Source organism: Rhamphochromis longiceps, linkage group LG4, assembly GCF_057381845.1.
Source record: "Rhamphochromis longiceps isolate RC_006_pf linkage group LG4, R_longiceps_female_GT1.1, whole genome shotgun sequence".
NCBI classification, from domain to species: Eukaryota; Metazoa; Chordata; class Actinopteri; order Cichliformes; family Cichlidae; genus Rhamphochromis; species Rhamphochromis longiceps.
The window spans coordinates 19,337,805-19,362,338 of NC_140560.1; the positions used below are offsets into that span (position 1 = coordinate 19,337,805).

The following is a 24,534-nucleotide window of genomic DNA, read 5'->3' on the forward strand; positions in this document are numbered from 1 at the left end:
CTAAAGAAAATACAGATCAAGCAACAAATTCATGAAGATCAATCCCTGCGTTTAGATTAATTATTGTCAGGAAAGCCAAATATTCTTTGCATAGTCATAAACCGATGTAAAATTACTTGTTAAATTATTATAAATATGAAGAAATAATGAATGCATTATAGTCATCGTGCAATGAAAGGTTTTTGTATGGATTTGAGCCACAGTGTATGGTGGGAACCACTGTAACACAGTCTATGACAAAAACCTCATTCAACTGAAAACAAAACAAAATTGATAAAGAAATAAGCACTAGTGGTTAACGACATTTGCTTTTTGTGTGTGTTTTACAAAAATATATAAAAGGAACAGCAATTTTGAAGACACTATGAGCTTTCGACTGATAGCACTTCCTATGCATTTATTTAAGCAGCTATTAAAAAAATGTTAACATACAAAACATTCATACGAAAAATGTAAAGTAATAAAAAAGATGTTATGTCTTTAAAAAAGATTTAAGATAACTTTAAAGATTCCAAATAAAGGAAATAATATCTGTTTTCCTGTTTATCCATACTATGGCATAGGTTTTTGAAGTGTTGTGTGTCACAGTGTGGGGTGGCCACAGTGATTCACACAGTTTCAAAAACCTCCTTAAGCGACGCAAAGTCTTTCTTTATGAAATCCTTTCATGATAATTTTAGTAGTGTGCGACATGAGTGGTCATGTTGTAAATCATACATGCAAAACCTTAAAAACACAATAACATGTTATTGATGTAAGGACAAGCAAGGGCATATATAACTGTAACAGAGAAGCTATTGAAAGACTGAGCCATTTTTAAATAATACGATTTAAGCTTTATCCACATAGCACATTATATAACTATGAAATATAGTATATGTACAAGCACACAAATTATTATTATTAAAATAAATTGAAAAGAACTAACATGTGCTGCATCTAATCTGACAGAGCTTGAGCTTTTAGAAAAGGTGTAATTGCAGTCACTTTTTTTTTAGTTTTACTATAATTAAAATTTAATTAATTATATGTATTTTCTTTTGTTTCACTCTTGACAGGTAATACAAACAAGAGGAATAATTTGCATTATCAAAGTCATACACTTTATATTGCTCTTTTTATATTGTTTCTGTGGATGATTTTTTGACAGCCTGTCTGTAACTGTAAGCCAAGTGTCTAAGTGAGGACAATAATATGACTGAACTGAGCTAAACTGAAAATCATTATACATTTTATTTTTCATTGAACGTTTTAAACAACAAAAAATATTTGTTTTACCACTAATTGGTAAACATATAAGTAGAACATAAGCCACAGTGGCAACTACACTATGGCACAGGTTCTTGCATCACTATGTGTCACTGTGTATATAACTGGGGCAGCCACAGTGATTCACATAGTTACAAAAACCTCCTTAAGAGAGAAAAGGCATTTTTGCTGTAAAAAAGATATATATGTACATATTACAAGGGGACCTTCATTAATATACAGGCAGCTCTTTAGCATGTCCTGTGCCACTGAATATTGAGAATTTACACACAGACAGTAAAATTATGGAATTATGTATATGAAATGTGCTCTACAGTTATACTGTACTATATATATATATATATATATAGTACAGACCTACATATATATATATCTATATCTATATATATAGATATAGATATATATAGATATATACATATAACATCATCTTATACATGGAATAGTAAAAACAGTAAACACAATATGTATCAGAGGTTTTTGTATGGCTGCGTGCCAGAGTGTATAACTGGGACCACAGTGATATGTGACAATACAAAAACCTGTCCTGAGCAGAATTTATGCAGAAAGTTACTTTACTCAAAGTAACTTTGTGTGAGTGTGTGGGCTGATGTTTTTGTTTGGGGTTGAAGCACAGTGTACTATAGCGGCTACAGTGACACATCCTATGACAAAAACTTCATTCCACAAAGAAAGGGACATTGTGTATGGTGATAATGCACTGAAATAGTAAAAGTCGTTAGTTAAACTTCAATTTCTGTTTATGTAACAGAAAAATGGAGCATTAAACTGAACATTTCAGGAGCCACTTCAGGAAATGTTTTTGTATGAGTATGTGTCACTGTGTGGTGGAACCCACACTGTTAAATGATAATACAAAAACACATCTTGTACTGAACTATGGCACATGTTGTTCTGAAAAGAGAAAATTCACTGACACATTTAAAAGGAGTAAAAAGCAATTTTGTTTATGTTTCTAAAAGCACAAATATCCATTATAGAAAGTAGTGAAATTAGTTGTTTTGACTTATAAATTCCAAGCACCATAATTTCATTGTGATTCATTTTTCTTCTATCCATAATACCCCATATACCCATCAAACACAATATGTTTACATATTAAGCACAAAAATATTGAGGTCTCTCAGATTAGATCAATACAACAAGAAAATTAAAAAAAAAAATGCTTCAAATTCTCACAAATGCCACAATTTCATTAACTCGAATGTTTGTCTGTCACTGACTGAATATTGGAATGGCTTTTTTAATTACCAAAAAAGGGCTTGTGTTAACTAGGCAGTAGGTTTGAGCTAGTCATTTAGCTTGACCATTTTTGTATAGGGTTGTACTACAGTGCACTATTACGACCACAGTGATACACACTGAGACAAAATCCTTCCACTCAGAAAGATGTGATGCTGATACATAAAATAAGTACTTGAGATAGCAGAACTTTTTATACACACACTTTAGATAATTCTGTAAGAATCAGGTTAAGATCATTAGTTACATAAATTGTCCTTTCTTACATGTAGCATGGGATGTAATCCATTTCTATTTACACAACTGGGAATATTCAATACTAACTCAAATACTAGAATCAGCATTCTAACGTTGTACAAAAACTAGACTAACAGGCATATTTTCAGAATTTAGAATGACTCCAAAAAGTCACAGTAGGTAGGTTGGCTAACCCTAGTAAAATAATTGTCTTGAATGTCAACTGAGATAATCAGAACTTTAATGACTGATCAAGCTGGTAAATTAGTTTGCCACTGGCTAGACAAAGCCTTCGCATTGGTGCTGTTTTTGTCTTCATTGTTTTTTGTTTTTTTGTTTTTCCCAGAAAATCTCATCTTCTCAAACTGGTACAACATCTCGCTCATTATAATCTGTGAATCTTTGAGCTTTGAGCTGTACTGATATATCATTAAAGGGGTGGTCAAAACTGACAAAACATTTGGCTTTAATCCAGCATGAAATCAAAGCCCAGCCGACACCAGCAAACTTTGACACTTTTGTCGTCAAGAGCAGATTATGTGAAAGCAGAGCATGAATAATCTTTTAGATAAACGTTTTCTTCAACTAAAATTTCAACGTTTACTGGAGGAAATGCAACGGATGCCTTGAGGGTCAACCCTTGCAATTTTCATGAAAAGTAATATTCAACAAAATATATGAAGGAATAGATTTTTTTTTTCACTTTTGTCTTGAAAAATTGTAACACTTGTACTTTTAAGCTTTTTTTGATTAATTTCAGTCCATATATTATGCATAGTCACAAACAAATGTAAATGTAGTGAAACAAATGATATTGAAATAAAATTAAAATTATTTGTTAAAGTAATATAAAAATCTTAAAGGAGTGCATGACAGCCAGTGTGCTGTAAAGTTTTTGTATTGGGTTGTGCCACAGTGGATAACAGTGGCTACCACTGTAACACCTTCTATGACAAAAACCTGATTCCAGACCTGATTGAAACAAAATGACAAACAAATAAACAAACAACAGTGAGTGGGTAAAGAGATGGCTTTTCTTTCCCGTATGTGCCTCACAACACTATACAAAAACCAAGAATGTTTGATAAGTCATATTTACAATAAGAATCATTTTAGAACACAATGAGCTTTAAACTAATACATCATCTTTAGCATGTGTTTAAATAGTTATTTATCAATAATTTAAAATATTATTAGAGTAAATGTTATTTGCGATGTTAATAACTAAAACTCAAAACTTAAAGTTCCAAGAGTAACATTTGAAATTAATTGCAGCAAAACTGAAAAACACTGTGAAAAAAAGTGAAAAACACTGACTTGTGCACACTATCAGACAAAGGTTTTTGAATGGGTATTCCTCACTGTGTATGGTAGTGGTTGGGGCTCACAGTGTTAGAAGGCAATACAAAAACCTCTCTAGTAAATACCAAAGGTTACTATATCTGTAAAGACAAACAAACAAAAGAATTCAGTTAATTTCCATAAAAATATAGGTTATGAAAGTAGTTTCATCTTGAAAAATATGGCAATTTAACAGTTTTCCTTATTTGCTTCTGATTCATCATAGTTAACATAGTTCATAAACTGACAGACAGACAAAGTAAAATAGTGTTAAACTAATATAAGAAGCATTAAAGTTGGAACCAGTGTGAAGTGTCATGATAGCCAATGTACATGGGGAAGTTTTTGTACAGGGTTCAACAACAGTGCACTATAACAACCACAGTGGTATATCCTATGGCAAAAACAATGGCCAAGATCACGGCCCTTTTCCCTCCTGCACATGGTCAGCTGTGGACACAAGTAGTAGTACCGGTGGTAGTTGTTCTCATTATACAATTTTCTGATCCGCTTGGAGCTGGGAGGGCACATAAAATAGTGTTAACTGTTATAACAAGTTGGAGCCTCGTATATACCCTAGAATGACCCAATTTATATAATTCAAACACAAGCAAGTCCTCATATAATCCTGTATGTGGAAAGTGTAAGACTGGTATATTTCTTAGGGAAAGCAAAAATGTTTATATGTTGGTAGTCATGTTTTCTTACACCAGTACTTATGTTAGAACAACACCAGCTAAAAAGTTATAGTTTTTTAGCCCTTATTTTGATAGAAATAAGAATAATATGTGGATCTTTACAAATTAAAATGCACCAAACGCATTTTAAATGTTATATATTACACTTTATTTATAGTTAATTTTACTTCAAATGTATTTCTTTCCAAAAGTTAAAGTATTAAACCTATATACATTCAGGGGTATTTTCAAACTTTCAAAGGACATCATTTCGGGTTTATATTATTATAACACACAGGAAGCAGTCTTCACCACAACAACAGGTGTTTCCACATGCAGTTAACAAACTGAAACTTTGGACTGACAGCAAAAAGCTCAGCACTGATAGTTCTTGTTAATATATTGGACAAAGCAGGAGAGAGACAGTGTTTGTATGTTTTCAGCCTCAAAATAAATATTTCAGTTATGGCATTTCCTTACAGAATAGCACATCTGAACTGAATAATGCCTGAGTAAAGAAAAATTATAATTAATACCAATTCAAAAAGAGTATGAGTACCAATAAGAGTATAGCTGACTATGAGGCATGTAATCAGATACTAAGTCTCAGGCATGTTATTTAAGAAAAAAAAAATCATTGCAGTAATTGAAATTTTTTTTTTCACTTAAACTAAAGTGTACTGAAGTGTACTAACTAACTAAGTGTATTAGAAGCACCAGTTAATCTGCAGTATAGTTTTGTGTTTGGCCAACTGAAAACTAGCTAGTCACTAGTACACAATGCTGTTAGGCTCCCTACTGGATCCTCCAAAGTTTTGCAAAACTGTAGCTCAGGAGGTAGAGCAGGGGATCTACTGAACTGAAGGTCGGTGGTTGAATCCCTGGCTGCTCCACTGGGTTATGAATGTGTGTATGATTGGGGGATTGAAAGCACTACTTCATAGAAAAAGTGCTTTGGAATTGTGCCCTCTGAAAAGCTGAAAGCTAATTTTTTTAAGCTTGCATTAGTTTCATATTCATTTTGTTGTTGGGGTTTTTTTTTTGTCTTATTTTCTGTTTCGTATTTGTTGCTATTTATATAATAGCTTCAAGATAAAATCACATCCAGTGATTTTATCTTGAAGCTATTATATAAATAAACTTACTTGTGAGTCAGTCTATTACCACTTTCATCGCCATAGTATCGACCATCGACCACAGTATGTGAGAACTCAGGGCTGTGTGTCGGACAGGGTCGTCTGCAGTACTGGGGCCCCACAGGGAATGGTTCTGGCTCCGTTCCTCTTGTGGGGAAAAGTCTGCAGTGTAGATACACTGCAGACTTTTCCCACAGCTCCACCCAGTGCTTCCTGCAGAAGTTCTCTGATGACTCTGCAATAGTTGGCTTCATCACTGATGGGGACGACAAGGAGTACAGAGAACTGACACAAAACTTTGTGGACTGGTACCTCCAGATTAACACCAGTAAGCCCAAGGAGCTGGTGGTAGAGTTCCACAGGCACAAACATCCTCCACTGCAACCACTGAACATCCAAGGTATGGACATTGAGGCTGTGGACAGCTACAGGTACCTTAGTGTTCATCTGAACAACAAACTGGACTGAACTCATAATTCAGACGCCCTCTACAGGAAAGGTCAGGGCAGGCTGTACCTGCTGCAGAGACTCGGGTCTTTTGGAGTGGAGGGCCCATTCCTGAAGACCTTCTATGACTCTGTGGTGGCCTCAGCCATCTTTTATGGTGTGGTCTGCTGGGGTGGCAACATCTCTGCTGGGGACAGGAAGAGACTGAACAGGCTGATCCGAAGGGCCAGCTCTGTTCTAGGATGCCCTCTGGACCCAGTGGAGGTGGTGAGTGACAGGAGAATAGTGGCTAAGCTGTCATCCCTTTTGGACAACATCTCCCACCCCATGCAGGAGACTCTGACAGCACTGAGCAGCTCCTTCAGTGGCAGGCTGCGGCACCCACGGTGTGGGACGGAGAGATTTCGCAGGTCTTTCCTCCCCACTGCTGTCAGACTCTACAACAAAAACTTCAACTGATCAAACACACAAAAACCCACACATGTGCAATAAGACTAAGTGCAATATTCTTTTCTGACAAAGTTGTATTTTTACTCAGTTGTATATAGAATTTGTATTCTATTTTTCTCCTATTGTATATTTTATTATATTTTATTCTACTGTATATAGTATTTTATTTTATTCTATTCTGTACAGTTGTGTACTGTATTTATTCTTATTGTGTGAATGCTTCACAGGCATTCACACTATTGAGATCCTGTTTCTCTTTATTCTTTATCCTTTATTATTCTAGTTGCTCCGTTTCTTTGCCGCTTAACTACTCCCTCATTTTTCAGTCGATTTTCACCGTTCAATCTTTAGACTGTTCTGCTATTTCTGCTATATCTTTTGGTGATGATAACTTTTGTACTTTTTGAGTTATTCAACTTTTTATGCCATTTTTTGGCCCATTTTGCTGACAGGGACCACATTATCAGTGTGATCACCAGTTTTGCTTGCTGGACTGAGCCATGTTTTAGCTCAGTGAGATGAGCATCCGTTCTCAGACCAGAAGGCTGGGGTTCGAATCCCGATTATGGCAACATTTTCTTCAGTTAACTGTTTAAACTCTTTTCCACACAAATTTCAGCTTTTTCACCTCTTTTTAGCAAAACTTTCAGTTTTTCACTACTTTTCAGCACAAATTCCAGCTTCTTAAGCTGTTTTTAGCACAAACTTCAGTTTATTTTCCTCTTTTCAGCAGAAAGTCTGCTGATTCACCTCTTTTCAGTACAATTTTCAGCTTTTTCACCTCTTCTTAGCACAATTTTCATCCTCTTCTGCTCTTATCAGCACAGTTTTCAGCCTTTTCACCTCTTTTCAGCACAAGTTAGCTTCTTCTGCACAGTGCGCATTTTTTTCCTCTCATCATATCTCTGTTTGGTACTGGAACTGGTTTGGCGCAGTGGGATGCGCAGCTGCTGTGAGATCCCATGGCAAGGGTTCAAGTACTACATGGGACAGATGCTGCACATCTTCCCTGCTTGCATGTAATCTGCTTTCATGACACTCTTCAGTGTAGTCTTTCAAATACACTGCATTTCTGCAGGAAATGCACCTTTTTCTAGTTATATTCTAATTTTTGCTATATAACTTTTGCACTGTCCACTTCCTGCTGTGACAAAACAAATTTCCCACGTGTGGGACTAGTAAAGGTTATCTTATCTTATCTTATCTTATAGTGATTTTGTACTAACCAGTCACTCATTCATTGATAATTCATGACTACTCAGAATGTTTTTGTTCAATGAATACATATATATGCATATATATCAAAAGACACAGCATATTAGATGATTTACACTACTGCATAATGTGAAAACACTCACTGTCTTTGTCTTGAGACACCCGGTGATAGAGAGTGATATTTAAGCAAGGGTTTGAAAGTCATTCTTCTTTTTCTGAACTCTCATAAATACTGTCAGATAAAGTTACAACTTTTGTGTTCCCAGTCAAAAGTGAACATTCTATTTGGGTCCAAAGAAACTTATCCCCAAACTGCAGCTAACAGTGTAAAAAAAAAATCCAATATTCCCTGAACTTTCTTGTCCTCCCTTGTGCCCACAGGTGTGTTGCTGTGCAGAGTTGACATCAGTAGCATTTTTCCATTTCTTTTTTACAGTAGGACAAAAATGTGTTTCTTTATTGCTGTGGTTAATTTTTGTGTTGCAGCCCCTAACCAACCAGATGAAAAAATTATCATGTTATGTTATGTTTCTTAGGACATGCAGTCATCTCCAAACCACATGCTGCCCACTGTCTGCAGGAACACCTTTCATGGTCTCCTACAAAGTGCATGTTCGGTTTCCCTCCATGCAGACAGTTCTCGGTCCCTGGACATTTCTCTTACGCAACCCAGCTCACCTTGTCTGTGGATTCACATGTGTAAACTCTCTGTGTTTTTCTATGCCAGACCAGCCTGCGAACCACCTGTCGCTCTAAGCCTCCATTCTCTTAAGTATTTGCTGTTGATAAAACTTGTAACACTTTCTCCCTGTGTCCGGCTCTTGATGTCAGAAGTTAAGATTAAAGTTATATGCTTAAAAACCAAAGCCCATTCCACAGTAACTTCGACTCTTGATCCACAATCAAAACTCAACCCAATCTCCATGAAAGAACACATCCTTGTCGTGAAGCTTTTCATGGTATGTCCATGATTATTTTTAACTCAATGTCAAACTACTCTGCATACATATTTTTCAGATCATGTCAAGGTTACTTACATAGTTAAACTTCCTCGGGGCAGGGTCTTAAAATAGGGACAAGCTGTGATAAATGGAAATGATGCAGAGTTTGTTTACTAGTTTGTGTTTTTGTCAAAGAGTCCAATTGAGACACAGCAGCTCAAAATATGTTTAATGTGTAACAGGGGGTGTGGAGTTTGGCTGACTATTCAGTTGATTTTTGGATTTTTGGATCCTAGTGAAGGAGACTGGCTGGGGACCAATGGTGTAGCATCAAGGTTTTTTTTAACAGTTCAGTTATTTATATGAAGAAAGACTTGGCTGTTAAACACTTACTTGACTCTCTTGTCAGCTAAAACTAAACTCTCACTCCACTTCAGGTGCGAAACTTCAGGGGGGCAAAAGAGGAAACAGGAAGTGATGAGAGCAAACTGGAGTTGTAGCCGATGCAGATCAGCAGGACCGAGCTGACTTCAGAGGAAAGGAGTGAGTGGTTTTACTGTGGGCAACATGGACATCTCATCAACACCTGTCCAGGGTGTCCACAAGTTTCTTCGAACTTCTTCAAGACACATAGTTCTTTATTTTGATGACACCTTGAGGCAAACTTATTTGCCATTTCTGCTATGAAACAGTAACTAAAAAAACAATCACCTAACTCAACATTGAAAGCTAAATTCTGTTATTCAAATTTCTTCACTATTGCAGCGGAGAATGTTTACCTACATCAATCATGTTTGAGTTGAACCAAAAACAAGCACTGACTGTTCAGTATTAACATATATACAAGGCCTTTAGGCCAACAAAGCTCTATCAGTAACATTAACTCCTTCTGACTTTGTGCTGGTTGGTTGCTGTAAAAGCAGGAGCTGCCAAAGGGTCTGATAAAGAGGAAGTGTTTACAAACTGTTGGCAGGATACCTAATTTTATATAACCCAGACCACAGGAAATGGATGTCTCAACGGAAACTGCTAATAAAGAGTACACTGGGAATTGTTTTGTCTGTGAAACCTGATTCCTTTGGTTTAAATTAAATAAGTATTTGTATTGGAAACAGACTCTAACAGATCACTGTGACAGCTATGGCTACTTTGACTACTGGGGGAAAGGAACACAAGTCACAGTAACTTCTGGTAAGTGATCATGTCATGTATTTTGAGTTAGTGAAATCCTATATTTAGCTGATTATTTAGAGTATTAAATAAAATCTTGGTTATATTTTGCATCTAATGTTATAGTGTAATATCTGTGTAAATGATAGGTAATAGTTTCTCGGTTTAGTGTAATCACCTTTGAAATGACACAAGTAGCTGGCAAAATATTTTTTGCACTAAAGTGCAATTGAAATCTGTCACTGTGATCACTACTTTGACTACTGGGGAAAAGGAACAACTGTGACTGTCACAACAGGTAAAAAATATACGTATTTTTTCCGTTCTATGAAAAATTTAATAACACTTTTTAAATCGTTGTATTTAGGGTTTTAAAGACACATGTTTTTGTATGTTGGATATGTTGAGTTATTACACTGTGAACGCTGCTTTTGATTACTGGGGAAAAGGAACCACGGTCACTGTCACAACAGGTAAAAAAGGCTTTTGTCTTCATATTATAAATGTGGTTCTTTTAGAGGCATTTTTAGGTTTTTTGTTTGGTTGGTTTTTCGACATTAGTGGGACCATGAGAGTCTTTAAGGTGCTTGTTTTTGTATGTTCAATGTGTTAATGTCTTATACTGTGACAATGCTTTTGACTACTGGGGAAAAGGCACAATGGTCACTGTCACAACAGGTAAGATGAGCTTTCTGACTTAATTTTAATACTAAAAATACAAAACTTTCACTGTTAATTTGGCATATTTAGAACTTGGAGGTGGTTGTTTTTGTATGTCGGATATGATGAAATTTTACACTGTGACCACGCTTTTGACTACTGGGGGAAAGGCACAATGGTCACGGTTACATCAGGTAAAATGATTCATTTCTTTCTCATAATGTTAAGATTTAAATTTAAAGACTGTGTTGTTGTTCTTTCAAAGAAAAAATGTTTTTCAAACTAATTTCTATAGTATTACAAGCCTATAATTTGTACTCTCAGTTTAATCTTTGATGGTATTATTTTTAAGAATTCAGAATCTCAATTTGCAAAAAATGAGAGTATTCCAGATTTTTTGGTTATCGTAAAATAATATGGAAAAACGCAGAAAAATGTGAACAGGTTTTTGTATTGAGTGGTAAATAATTATTTAGATTGTGGCCATTCTTTTGACTACTGGGGAAAAGGCCCAATGGTCACTGTCGGTTCAGGTATGAATTTTAACATTTTTCTTATAACTAACTTGTTTTTCCTGCTTAATTATATAAAATCTGAAAAAGAATTGGCACAAAAAAGAAAGAACTTTGTATTTCTTTCTCTTTAATTTGATTAGAAGATAATTATATAAGCAGTTATTTAGTTGAGAATGATTCAAATTATTTCCAAAGTTAAATGATGTCACCAAGTAATGCCATATCACAGAAGTTAGTTTTTGTGAGAGGTGTGAAAAGACTCTGTTAACTGTGATAACTGGGCTTTTGACTACTGGGGTAAAGGTACAATGGTTACAGTAACATCAGGTAAGGTGATCTAATTCTTTCACTTTAATTTTAAGATTTTCATTTAAATTTTGATTTTTTTTTAAAGAAATGTTGTGGTTGTGAGAAAATTCAATACCGTCATTTGTAGACTGAGAGATAAATGTCTTATAGTTTACAGACTTGGTTTAAATGGTGGTGAAAATCAGGTTTTGTACAGTCTTTTGAATCTCTTTATATTAACTATAAGGAAAATATATCAGATTGTAGATTGTTATAAGATGGAGTGTGAGGTTTTTGTATGCAGTTGTCAGTAAGTTGTTAAACTGTGACTACGCTTTTGACTACTGGGGAAAGGGCACGACAGTCACCGTCACATCAGGTACGAATTGTTATATTTCTTGCTAAAGAGAGAAATTCCTGATCCCCCGTTACAATACAATGTATTCATTTTCATTTGTTTACAACTATAATGATAAATTTGATAAAATAAGTACTTACATCAAAAAAAAATTGTAGTTTGTTACAGAATATGTAAAAAAAAAGAATTTCAGACCAATTTTGATTAATAAAAATCCTTAAGTAAGAGTATCAAATGTTTTGTGTGAAGTATGAAAACTATCTATTAAGTATATCAAATGGTTTTTAGACTTAGAAAATGGCTCTCCAGTTACAGCATCATCAGTTAAGATATGTCTCCATTGGATACAAGTTATAATTTAACGTAATATTTTCTCAGTGAATTGTGTTCGTATACATTTGCTAAAAAAAAATGTCAAAATTGGCTTTAACAGATAGCATATTTTGGGTGATTTGATAGGATTTTATAATCTTCTTCTTAATGACTATTGAAGTAGACCTTTTGTGTATCATTAATAGTTTAGCCTTTTTATACTAAGAACTAAGTATATTCAGTACTGTGCTACGGTGCTTTTGACTATTGGGGAAAGGGGACAACAGTCACTGTTTCATCAGGTAAGTAAACCATTTCATCTCAAACATCAATGCTAAAGTGGAATCAAATTTAATGTGTTCTTAAAATAATTTGCCATCAGCACTGTGAAAGGAAGTTTACCGACTTTATGTTATTCTTTTATTTTATTTCTGTTTTCTTGTGATTGATTTTTGTCCATATTATGCATTTAAAATAATTTACAAAAAGGTGTGGTGTAGACTACTAAAGAAGTGACACTTATTAATATATAATATTGTTATATAACACTAATGGAGAGTATTTAACAAAATAGAATTCGGGGCATTTGAAATGCTAAACATTTAAAATGTAAGGTCTTTCACAATGGACTTTATTATACATCACAATCATCTCGTTTTTTCTTTAAACAATTCTAAGTGAAAATGTGTGGTATATTATTGTATTTCTATTCTGGTATCTTAATTACTGTTGTCTCCCCTTTCTTAGCCACTTCAACTGCACCCACTGTGTTTCCTCTGGTACCATGTGGCACTGCGAGCGGAGATATGGTCACTCTTGGCTGCCTTGCCACCGGCTTTAACCCTCCTGCAGTGACTTTCTCGTGGAACAAAGGCGGCACTGCCTTGACAGACTTCATCCAGTACCCTGCAGTACAGAAAGGCAATGTTTATACTGGAGTCAGTCAAGTCCGAGTGAGGAAACAGGACTGGAATCCACAACAGAATTTCCAATGTGTTGTGAATCACGCTGCTGGGAATGCACAGGCTATTGTTGATCCAATTGGTAAGACTCATGCTAAGTCATTTAATTTCCTTTTCTTAGGTTATTTGAATTCTATATACATCACATACAAAGTACATTGCTACAGTAAGCCTTATGCTAATTCACATTTAATAAGTTTATCTTATTCTATTTGACTTATAAAAGTTTACATGAAAGCTCTGTGAACATATACAAAACTAAACAATTTGAATGAATTAGCACATAAATGCACAGGCTGATATTGTTATAGTCTGTAAGATTTTTGTTAAGTCATTTAATTTCCTTTTCTTAGGTTATTTGAACTCTTGATACATCACATACATAATACATTGCTACAGTAAACTTCAGTGCACATTTTCTGAGGCAATATTTCTTATAAACTATTACTGGGCCACATCTAGTGATTGTTACTTCTAATAAGGATAAGAGTCAGTTATCGAGTTAATCTCCAGTTTTTGTTTACTGAAGAAATATAGTAGAGGCTGACTTTATCGTAAATGCGCCCCAAGCTGCTTATGTTTACAATTAATCTGAACACACAACTTACAACAAAAACACGAAGTTATTCATTTTTAAAAAAAATCATAATCAACATAGAAGCAAATATTTCACCTCATTAAATAACGTGAAATATTTCAAAATTCATAATTTCTTAATGGACTTTGTGGAAACACACACACACACACACACACACACACACACACACACACACACACACACACACACACACACACACACACATTGTAAGGTGGAATGAGAAAAAGAATATATCCAAGCAGTATTAAGTTTTGGTACATTGTCTTTTTTTAATTCTTCACTCATATACTTATGTGCTCTGCGCCCGTCTGAAAAACAATATTGCAGCATGTTGTGCTTCTTTCCATCTGTCTAAATAATCCTCATCCTTTCCGATCTCTGCCTGTCTCCCTCCACTTTCACTGTGCATTGATAATTAACATAATTAACATTAATATTAAATGTGTGTTTGCTTGCCAGTCAATGTATATGCAGAAGTGAGCAGTGAAGCTCTGCAGTTCAGTTATTGGTGACTACACAAATCCAGTTTTCTTTTGGACACTGTGCAAAGTGAAAGTGCTAAAAAAAAAAAGTGAGCATAAGGAACTTGTTTATATAGAAAAACAATATAGTATGAACAGTGTAGCAAATTATTTATCTCAGCTTCTGCATATATATAAATACGTATATATATATATTATTCCCTGCTTCTGCATACACATATTTGTGTATATCTTTGTTTTTCAGCGGTGTTTAAGCAGAATCCAACTCTTAAAGTGTTTTCCTCCTCTTCTGATGAGGACGGTACCTATACTGCCTCCTGCTTTGCCAAAGAGTTTGCACCAAAGAAACATGGCATAAAATGGCTGAAAAACGGAGCAGATATCACCAGCAAAATAGATCTGACCGAAACAGTTTCTGACTCAAAAAATGCGGCTGGAAAAACACTGTACTATGCAACAAGTTTTCTCACAGTAAATTCCAGTGTCCTGAATGATAAGACTACATTTACATGTCTGTTTACTGGAGGAGAAGATGGATCTTTGAATAAAACTGTGGCTTACAAAGTAAAACCATCATGTGAGTAACAGATTTGTTTTCTTTTAAAAAAAATATACATTTATATTTTTAAATGTGGTTTTGTAATAATTTTGCTCACTAACTGTTTTTTGCTTCATTACTCAGGTCCTGGTTGTGTTACATCTAATGTGAAAGTAGAAATCACTGACCCCGCAACTGAGGACATGCTTCTCCTTAAAAAAGGAACTCTAACATGTCGAGTCACAGTACAAAAAGATGAACCTGTAATAATGTGGGAGAATGAGGATGAAGTGGAGATAGCAAGTAAACCAATGATTAAAAAAAATGGGATATACATTTCTAAACTTGACATCACCTATGACGAATGGACCAGGGGGGTAAAGCGCTATTGTGTTGTTCACCACCCAGATTTACTCATACCTTCGAGGGAACCTTATGAAAGGGAATTCGGTAAGAAGAATACTCTGAAACTGTGTTTAGTCCTTATTGACATCTTGATATCAAAGACATCATAACTGTTGCTTCTCAGTCTGTATGTGTGTGTCTATGTCTGTGTGTGTGTGTGTGTGTGTGTGTGTGTGTGTGTGTGTGTGTGTGTGTGTGTGTGTGTGTGTGTGTGTGGATTTGATTTCCTGTATTATTTTGGTTAATGTATGTGTGGCACAAAGTCTCATGTTGTTTCATGCTTACAGGAGGAAACCCTCAGCGTCCGTCAGTGTTTATGCTCCCTCCTTTAGAACAAACTAACAAAGCAGAGGTGACCCTGACTTGCTTTGTGAAAGATTTCTTCCCTAAGGATGTTTTTGTGTCTTGGCTTGTGGATGACGAGGAAGCAGACTCAAGTAGTTATGCTTTTAATACCACAGAACCCATTGAAAACAATGGATTCTATTCTGCGTATGGCCAGTTGTTTGTCAGCCTTTACGAGTGGAAAAACAATGCTGTCTATAGCTGTGTAGTGTACCACGAATCTGTGGTTAACACAACTAGAGCTATTGTCAGGTCCATTGGGTACAGAACATTTGACAAAAACCGCATTGACCTCAACATGAACATCAACCAAGACTCAAAGTGCTCGGCCCAGTAGATGTTTCTCATGTCTCTGTCTTCTGCTGTTTGTTGTTTAATGTCTGTTGCTTGTGATATGACATTGTGTTTGTGTGTTTCAATGCAGATTCAAAATAAAAAAAAAAAAACAGTTTGCAACTCTGTTGATGTTTATTGTATGCAGTTCATGTCTTCATTTAAATCATATTTTGAGCTTTATGTTTATTGTACAGTCACAGTGCTATCCTAATGTAGACAGTAGCATGTTTGGGTTATTTACACAATAATTATAAAATAATACAAAATAATAATATAAAAAAAATGTAATATCTAATTTCTACTAGAATAATACAACAGTACTAAATGAGGTATTTAGGGAACAGTCTATGTTTATTTAATATGCAGATAGTTCAGTAACACTGCTTCTGTGACTTGTCTTTGTGTGCCTGTGCGTCATCTACTGAGTCTTGCACCCCTTAAAAACAGATGACTGCTCAATACAACCCTTTAAATCTCCCAGGCAAATAAACAATACTGGAGTCTTTCTAAAGCAAGTCAGAAGTCAGGATTGTAGGTCTGAAAGGGCATGAAATTCTATTCATCTTCATGGGACACTCACTCGACATCTGTCAGCTTATTTTTTTCTTTTCTGTCATTATAACTTCCAGCTGAGTTGACTGACTATGAATCTGCTATAGCATATAGAGTCAAAACATATGTATTTAACCCACAACAGAAATAAATAAAATCTATAAGTTCCCATCGTACAATGTGTGTTTCAAAGTGGGTTGTGAAATGTCCAGTTATTTGACACAATAACGTTTGTTCATCTAGATCTTCTCATCGGTGACTATCTGGAGTTTCATCACCCTGGGCTATCTGGAGACGATAACATAGCAAGCGTAGCCATCGTCTTCATCCTTCTCTTCCTCATCACTCTGCTGTTAATCTTTGGAACAACTGTTATCAAGGTAATCAGAAATTAATGTGCTGGCATTGTCTGCAGATTTAACTCAGCATTGAGCAATATGACAGATTACATTCATCAAGCACGTAGCCATGACAGAAAAAACTAAAACTCATTTAGCATTCTGCATTTTAACCATGAGTCAGAATAACTCAATTATTGTAAAAACAACTAAAAAAATGCAGATTACAGAAAAAATTGTATCTATGCACATTAGAAGCATTTAGGATTATGTCAGTTTAATAAACCAATGTAATATTTAGTTAATACAATTAAAAAAGGAAGAAAAAGGTTCACGTTATCCCAGTGAGGGATTACCTACTTCACAATTCAGCTGTTGTTGTGAATTTAATTATCTTTATACAGTTATTGCTAATATCATATAAACAATATATATCAGCTAAAATTCACTTAGAGTGCTGAAATTGTATAAAAACATAATTTAATAGTTGAATGTTCAAGGGCCAACTGATATCATACTGATATCGCCCTACTCAAAGATCTAGCTCTATGGACAAAGACAAGGGTTTTAAGTCAGAAGCAGCAAGTGTAATTTCTATTACACTGCATGTTGGAAGACCATAAATACAAAATCGTGTCAGATCAAAATGAAGCTCTTTCAAAATCAGTGTGGCATGTGTGGTTGATTACAATATTTAAGATATGGTGACAAAAGTGATTATCAAACTCATTAAATTGTGTGATATTGTGTGGAATAATCTATGCCAATGGCAAAACATATAAAATATGCTCATATTGCTGATTTAAACCAATTTATATGTGTAAGTTAAAAGATAATTACACTACATAATGTTACTATTTGAATTCATTTTTCTTTATATCCCAGTGTAGCATGTATATCCCAGTGCTTTATGTCCAGATGGCAAGTTTCTGAATGCCTTAATCAATTGAAGGTGTATTATTGAAAGTAAATTAATTTAGAAATTGTCTTAATACTGTGTAACAATCTCTTATAAGCAGCTTTGTCAACTGTTAGTTTGACCTCCTAAGTGATTTTCAGCTGATATTAAAGTAGTGTTCCTTCTAAGTTTATTCAGCAACTATATTTAACCAACTACAAAATAAACGCACAGCATTATAAGTTTCCTGTGTATTGATACATTTTTTGATATATGTGTAGCAATGTAACTTCATGCATAAACACTATTTATAATGAAGTAGTGGTGAGCAGTATGAAATAAATCCTTTTGCTCCAAGTTCACTATTTTTTTATTCTTTTAACAGGTCAAATAAAACAAATGGACTGTGAAAGGACCTTTGAGTGTGGTGAAAAAAATATTTCTCAAACATTTTTTTTCATATAATCTCATACTATCATGTAAGTAATCACAACTGCCTTTTTTAAACTGCAAAAGCTTTATCTGTCTTTAAAAATAAATGTTTTAATTAAGATTAAATTTTGTCTTTCTCTTGCTTTATTTTGAAATTGTTTACATTATTTGAAGGTTGATCTGTAAAAGTTTAATGCATTTTAAAGATTATTTATATGTATTTAATATTTTGTCCTTTTTTAAACTCTAATATACAGTTCTGTTCATCACATCCACAGCATCTGGAATCAGCAGCCCATGCTATACCAAATATGCAAAGTGGTAGATTTTACAGTCGGTTGCGTTTTACTCTATTATTAGAGGATTTGAGAACTAAAACCTTTGGCAAAGTCATGAGATGTGAAATAAAATACATGTGGTACACATGCAAACTGACATGAGAAATGTAAATGTGCAAATTGTTTCTCTTACTGGCATAACCACACCTCACACCTGCTGTTTGTGATGCTCCGTTGCTCTTTGCATTCTCTCACTTCTGTATTTTGGTACTTTTTTGAGACCTGGGTGTTACTCAATGCTTCCGCTTGCTGCTTGCCATGATCACTCTGCCCTATCATGCATAACAACTGTGCAACAGACTTCCTGCCCTATCTTCACCTGACACAGCAACACCAAACAATGTCAAATTAGAACTCTGCCATCTAGCCTAAAGACAAACACACTACACTTAAAACTGAAACAGTTCCTCATTTACCAAAATCTGAAGGTATGTATAACTGAGATGACATTAACTTTTTTTCTTGCTGCGTTAACACATAGAATTTATAATTATGCATGTAAAGTCAAACTAATATTTGCTGTTTCTCAGTGCCTCGGATTGTCTCAGCAAACATCACATTGTACTCAGTCTGGGATGGGGAAGTTGGAATCTCAACAGTAAGGCTCATCTGCACATTGAGTGGCTCCTTTCTAGACAAACTGACTTTGGGGTGGTTCCTGGATGAAAAACTGGATCAAAGCGATAAGGCAAGCACAAGGAAGCTACAAAGTTCAGGGGGAGAACAGAAAACCTTCAGCCTGAGCAGTGAGTTTAGGCCAAATATGACATCGTGGGCAGAAGGCTCAACTTTTACCTGCAAGACTAAGCCCAATGGTGATCAATATAACAGAGCAATAAACATTTGTCACAGTAAGTATGTAGAGTTACTGACTCAAATAACACATTTATCATGCGCAAATTCTTAATATGTGAAACTAATTAAGATCAGTCTTTAGTTAAAAGTTTGTTTTATTAGCTTGCCATATTAATAAGCAATTTTTCTTATAATCCACAGAAATTCACCTTTATTGTAACAATGTCAGACTCTAATGTTTGTTTGGTGTTTTTTTACTTTCCTATTAACAGCTCTTCCAAGCTCCTCTCCCTTCATTCAAGTGGAGATTCCCAGCTTCAAGACTGTAATGACCTCAAATACTGACATGCAAGCAACGTGTTTGGTCCACACTTATTTTAATGCCATGATCACCTGGCTGATTGATGGCAAAGCCGTGACTAAAACAGCGACCCGAGAGAAAAACGCAACTCATATAATCAGCAATCTTTCAGTTTCCTCGACTCAATGGGAGAACGTGAAGAATGTAACATGCAAAGCAGAGCATAAGTGCTTCACATCTGCTGAGAAGACCATAAATATTGCAGGTAAGATGATACAACAATAGGAAAATCAGACATGTTATGACCAAAGAGCAATTAAAATAATGTTTTTGCATGATCATCCAGGTTGTCCAGTTAATACTCCTTCGGTGGAGATCAGGCGATCTCTCACAGATCTGCCGAAGAGAGACAGTGCAGTGTTCGAGTGTGACATCAAACAACTGTCCTCATGTGACCTCTTCATCGCCTTAGAAGTCAATCGTGGTGAAATTCTTGAAAAAAAACATTATAATTTTGCTGAAGGCTCAGTAGCCAATCTTTCAATCAGTAGTCAATTCATTGTCCCTCAGAAGTACTGGATGAAAGACCAAACCTTTACCTGCAAAGTGATTCAAGGCTCTTCTAAAACCTTTCACTCAAACTCCATCAGCAATATTTTTGGTGAGGAGATTTCCCTTTTTTTCCCTTTGTAGAAGCTGATTTATCTTTGTTGTTTTATAGTTACATGGTTTCTATTAAATAGACTAATAGATGCATTGATGTATGCCCCTTTAGTGGACCCATCCATGGAGCTTCTTCTGGTTCCCAGTAAAGGTTCAGAATCACAGACTCTTTCATGCTCTGGATGGAGCTTCAACCCTCACATTAAATGGTTGTCTGCGTCTCAGGAAAGGTCTCCAAATTCCACTACTATCAGCATGAGTGTAGATGGACGTGTTAGAGTAACGAGTCAACTTGTAATTGATCAATCTGAGTGGAAAAAAGGGAATAATTTCACCTGTGAAGTGTCTGACAGGTCTCTGAACACACGTATCACAAAAACAATCAGTTTCTGTTCAGGTACAGTGAAAATTCTCTTATTGTGATAATCATTAAGAATACAATAAAACTATTTTTAAATTAGAAATTTGGATATGAGACATTTTATAACTGCTCCATGGTTGTTGCATATTATTTTTATTTATTTATGTATTCATTTTTTAAAATTAATTTTATTTTTTATAGAAACTCCATCATCATCACAGTTAGTTGGGGTTTATGTCCAGGGACCACTGCCACAGCTGACTGAGAGCAAAGAACATGTGACTATTACCTGTCTTCTGGTCGGCCGTAATCTTAATGATTTCTCCATCACCTGGAGAGTAGGTGGCAGCAAAATTACCGAGAGTTATGATGTCCTAACTAATCCCCCAGTGAGTCATAACAATGGAACAGAGACTCGACAGAGCTTCCTTAAAATGTCAGCAGTGGATTGGGATGGACATACAAACATTTCTTGTGAAGGAAAACATCCATGTTCCAATCATGGGAATGAAAACCATATAAGCAAAAGCAGAGGTAATATTAGAAATGTAACAAATCTTTCTAAACTTCATGTTCCTCTGGTTGTGACTGTATTTTTATGGTTCTCTTCCTTTTGTGTTTTTCAAGACTTCCTTGAGCCAACAGTGAAGATAATACAACCAACTGCCTCTGAACTTTCTAAGTCTGACATCCTAACGCTTGTTTGCCTAGTGTCTGAATATTTCCCTGCTAACATCATAGTGCACTGGGAAGAAGATGGCCGGACTCTCGCATCCTCACATTACGTAAACAGTCCTCCATGGAAATACTCAGGGAGCAGCTCTTACTCTATGAGCAGCAGACTAAACATATCCAAAACTGAAGCCACAAGGTCTACGTATTCTTGTGTTGTCAAACAGGAGTCATCTAAAGCGCCTGTTAAAGACAATATAACTGATGTGTTTGGTGAGCTGCCATTTAGCATTTAATATTTACCTATTATTTCCATTATAATCATTTTAACAGACTGATTAAAATTGATTGACTGATTGCTAAAAATGTTGTGGATATCTTTCCAGCCTCAGTGATCTACAGCCAGCCATCAGTCTACTTGTTTCAGGGCTCTAATGAACTTGTGTGCCTGGTCTTTGGCTTCAGCCCTGTATCCATTAACATCACTTGGTTTCAAAATGGAGGCACAGAACCGCTGAACTACAACACTAGTGAGCCCCACAGAGGCCCAGATGGAAAGTTCAGTGTCAAGAGCCACCTTTACCTGTCCCAAGAAATATTCTTACCTGGGGTGGTCTTCACCTGCCGGGTGATCCATGCCAACACCACCCTGTCCCGGAATATATCGAAACCAGGTACTGCATCATTCACTGATTGATTTTTTTTCTTGCACATATAAGGTCCTATTAAGTAATGTGAAGGACATGTAAAGTCCATTATTTTTCCAATCTCTTTTCAGCTTCTTTGTTAGTATAATAATGTCAAGTAAGTGATAAATAACCAAATGTATACATTATTCACAGATACGATGAAATATTGTAATTTATTTGACAACATTGTGCATGCTGATGTGAATGAAGACACAGCTGAGGAAAGCTGGAATGTGGCTTTCACCCTCACTGGTTTTTTCATCATCGCCACCATATATGGTATCATAGTTACATTATTTAAGGTAAGCACTTGTCATTTGATTGTTTAAAAGTAAGATTCACGTCTAGCTTCTCATTTGAACCATGAAGATTATTATAATTATTGTTATTATTATCTGTACAAGGGAGACAGGGAGCATAAAAATATGTACATGCACTGTCATTACAGTATGATGCTGTGATGATTTATATTGTGACACACCATTCTAATCTGACATTCCAGTCTGTATTATGTCTATGTAGGCTTTCAGTCATCCATGTCATGATAGTCTAAGGAGATTGGAAAGAAAGCAACTTGACTTTTTTTAAGTTATATGAAGAGGTTTCGCCTGTCATCCAAGACGTTTTTTCAGTTCTAAAACCAAACGATGGAGAGTCCCCGGTATTTAAACCTTGGCACAGGTTGTCCTTTACCAGCATTGCAAGAGTTAGCTTTAAATCAACACCTAAAGGATAAAGATCACTCTTGGCAGTGTTGGGATCACACCAAGTGCCTAAACCCCCACTCACATCTTCCCTCAGGTGACCTCAATAGGTCATATGACTGGGTGAGGTCTCACAGTGGTTTATCAAAAAGCTATGGTGATAATTACTTTTTTCATTCATTGGATCAAATGATGAGGCACATGGCTAATATCGGTCAATGACCCCCTTAAGAGACAACACTCACTAGTGTTTAAGGACCTGGAACTCCCCACCATCTAGTTTAAGAACTCAAGAAGTCATTTGAAGGAGAGGTGAAACATCTTCACAAAACCTAAAGGAGTCCAGTTACTTTCTTTCTCAGCTTCTAAGTCTGTATTATGACATTCCATTGGGTGCTTAGTTGAACTTTCAAATATGACAAATATATAAATGTATATTATAATAATAATAAAATGTTGTTGTTTCTATTACACTTTAATACACTTTTTATTTCAAGAGAAAACAATACAAAGTTGTCACTAAAGGATTACATTTTCTCTCTCATTTTTTCTTTCAGACTAAACCATGATGTTCACAGGACGGTTCATGTATTATGACTGAAATGTCTAAGTTCTGGGGGTTTGAACAGCACCTGTCCTGACTAGTTTGAACATGTAATGCTTTGTTTTTCCATTGTTATTGATGACATTGTTTATGCTTTACAATTTTTGGCATTTGTGTTTTAGTTTTGTGCTAGATGCGACATGTATGTAAGACAAGTGAGAAATGCATTAAAAATCAATAAAGAAAACAAATAACTAACTATCTTCAGTTCTTCTTGAATTAAGAAAAATGCTAACTTGCCTTACAGAATACAAGTAATGACACATACTAATATAAAACTGTTTATCTTTGGAAAATTGTGTTGTGCACTATCATGTTGTATTACTTGGATTTTCCACAAGAGTGAGACAAAGCTCCATGTGTAGTAGCAGCAATGTGGGTGCAGCCTCTATGTGAAAACCTATCATAATTTAAAGATGCTGACAGATGCAGTGGGAAGGCAGTGGTGTTATGAAGAGGTGCATTCATTTCCAACCACAAAGAATGTTTTTATAACTCTTCCTCTTTCCAGACATACACAGAGTCAGTGTAAATCTGTGAACTCTGTCTTTAAGTGAAAGCTTAGAGTGTGTTTCCATGTGCATTTGTGTACCTTGTGGGTTTGGAGGAATTCACATTTGGGAGGGATGACACAAAACAAATTAAGCCTTACTATTGGCTACATCTGAAATGATCTGGCAGTGTGTTGCCCCAATTGGCTGAAGACCCTGTGGCAGCCAGCCCTAATCTTTGAAGCTGTTGCTAATGAACAACATGCCGCTGCCAGTCTAAGTGGCAAGGAGCCCAGCAGCAAGGAAGCAGGGCACCATGCCCAGCAGAATGCCTGACAGCGTCTCCATGTCTGACACCCCCACCAAACACCCTCCCCCAGGTGCTTACCTGAACCCTTCCCTGTTTCCTTACATACCAATGATGAATTTAAACCAAACATCCTACATGAGCTAATAATCCACCAGTACAATGTATACATGTATATATTAAATTGGATTGTAGGATGGATTCTTAAAGCGCCAATTTGCAGACGCTGTGAGGGAATGTACCCCCAATATTACCCAAACCACTTCCCTTTATCCTGAAGTCTTTGTGTCTCAGTATTTTATCTGCCCTTGTTATTGATGCTACAGCTTTGTCTTTATTCAAGAAATCCCACTGAGTGTTTTCTCTTATGAAAACAAATGATGAACTACAGTAAATAAAGTAATTTCATACCTCAAAACATCACAGTGACAAAAATTATGAATCCAG

At 35.6% G+C, this 24,534-nt stretch overlaps 1 protein-coding gene across 1 annotated transcript in view; it reads left to right on the forward strand.

Moving 5' to 3' along the window:
- Nucleotides 1-23,473, forward strand: part of LOC146671432 (uncharacterized) — an 80,203-nt gene extending 56,730 nt beyond the window's left edge. The window contains exons 3-19 of the mRNA XM_085405342.1: nucleotides 10,112-10,164; nucleotides 13,024-13,320; nucleotides 14,563-14,895; nucleotides 15,001-15,306; nucleotides 15,549-15,939; nucleotides 16,424-16,473; nucleotides 16,738-16,874; nucleotides 18,868-18,928; nucleotides 19,031-19,351; nucleotides 19,568-19,861; nucleotides 19,943-20,257; nucleotides 20,372-20,656; nucleotides 20,822-21,154; nucleotides 21,248-21,565; nucleotides 21,679-21,966; nucleotides 22,135-22,283; nucleotides 23,243-23,473. Of these exons, the coding sequence (XP_085261468.1) occupies nucleotides 10,112-10,164; nucleotides 13,024-13,320; nucleotides 14,563-14,895; nucleotides 15,001-15,306; nucleotides 15,549-15,939; nucleotides 16,424-16,473; nucleotides 16,738-16,874; nucleotides 18,868-18,928; nucleotides 19,031-19,351; nucleotides 19,568-19,861; nucleotides 19,943-20,257; nucleotides 20,372-20,656; nucleotides 20,822-21,154; nucleotides 21,248-21,565; nucleotides 21,679-21,966; nucleotides 22,135-22,283; nucleotides 23,243-23,254 (3,943 nt within the window). The 3' untranslated portion in view covers nucleotides 23,255-23,473. The remainder of the gene's footprint in view (nucleotides 1-10,111; nucleotides 10,165-13,023; nucleotides 13,321-14,562; nucleotides 14,896-15,000; nucleotides 15,307-15,548; nucleotides 15,940-16,423; nucleotides 16,474-16,737; nucleotides 16,875-18,867; nucleotides 18,929-19,030; nucleotides 19,352-19,567; nucleotides 19,862-19,942; nucleotides 20,258-20,371; nucleotides 20,657-20,821; nucleotides 21,155-21,247; nucleotides 21,566-21,678; nucleotides 21,967-22,134; nucleotides 22,284-23,242) is intronic.
- Nucleotides 23,474-24,534: the final 1,061 nt, after the last annotated feature.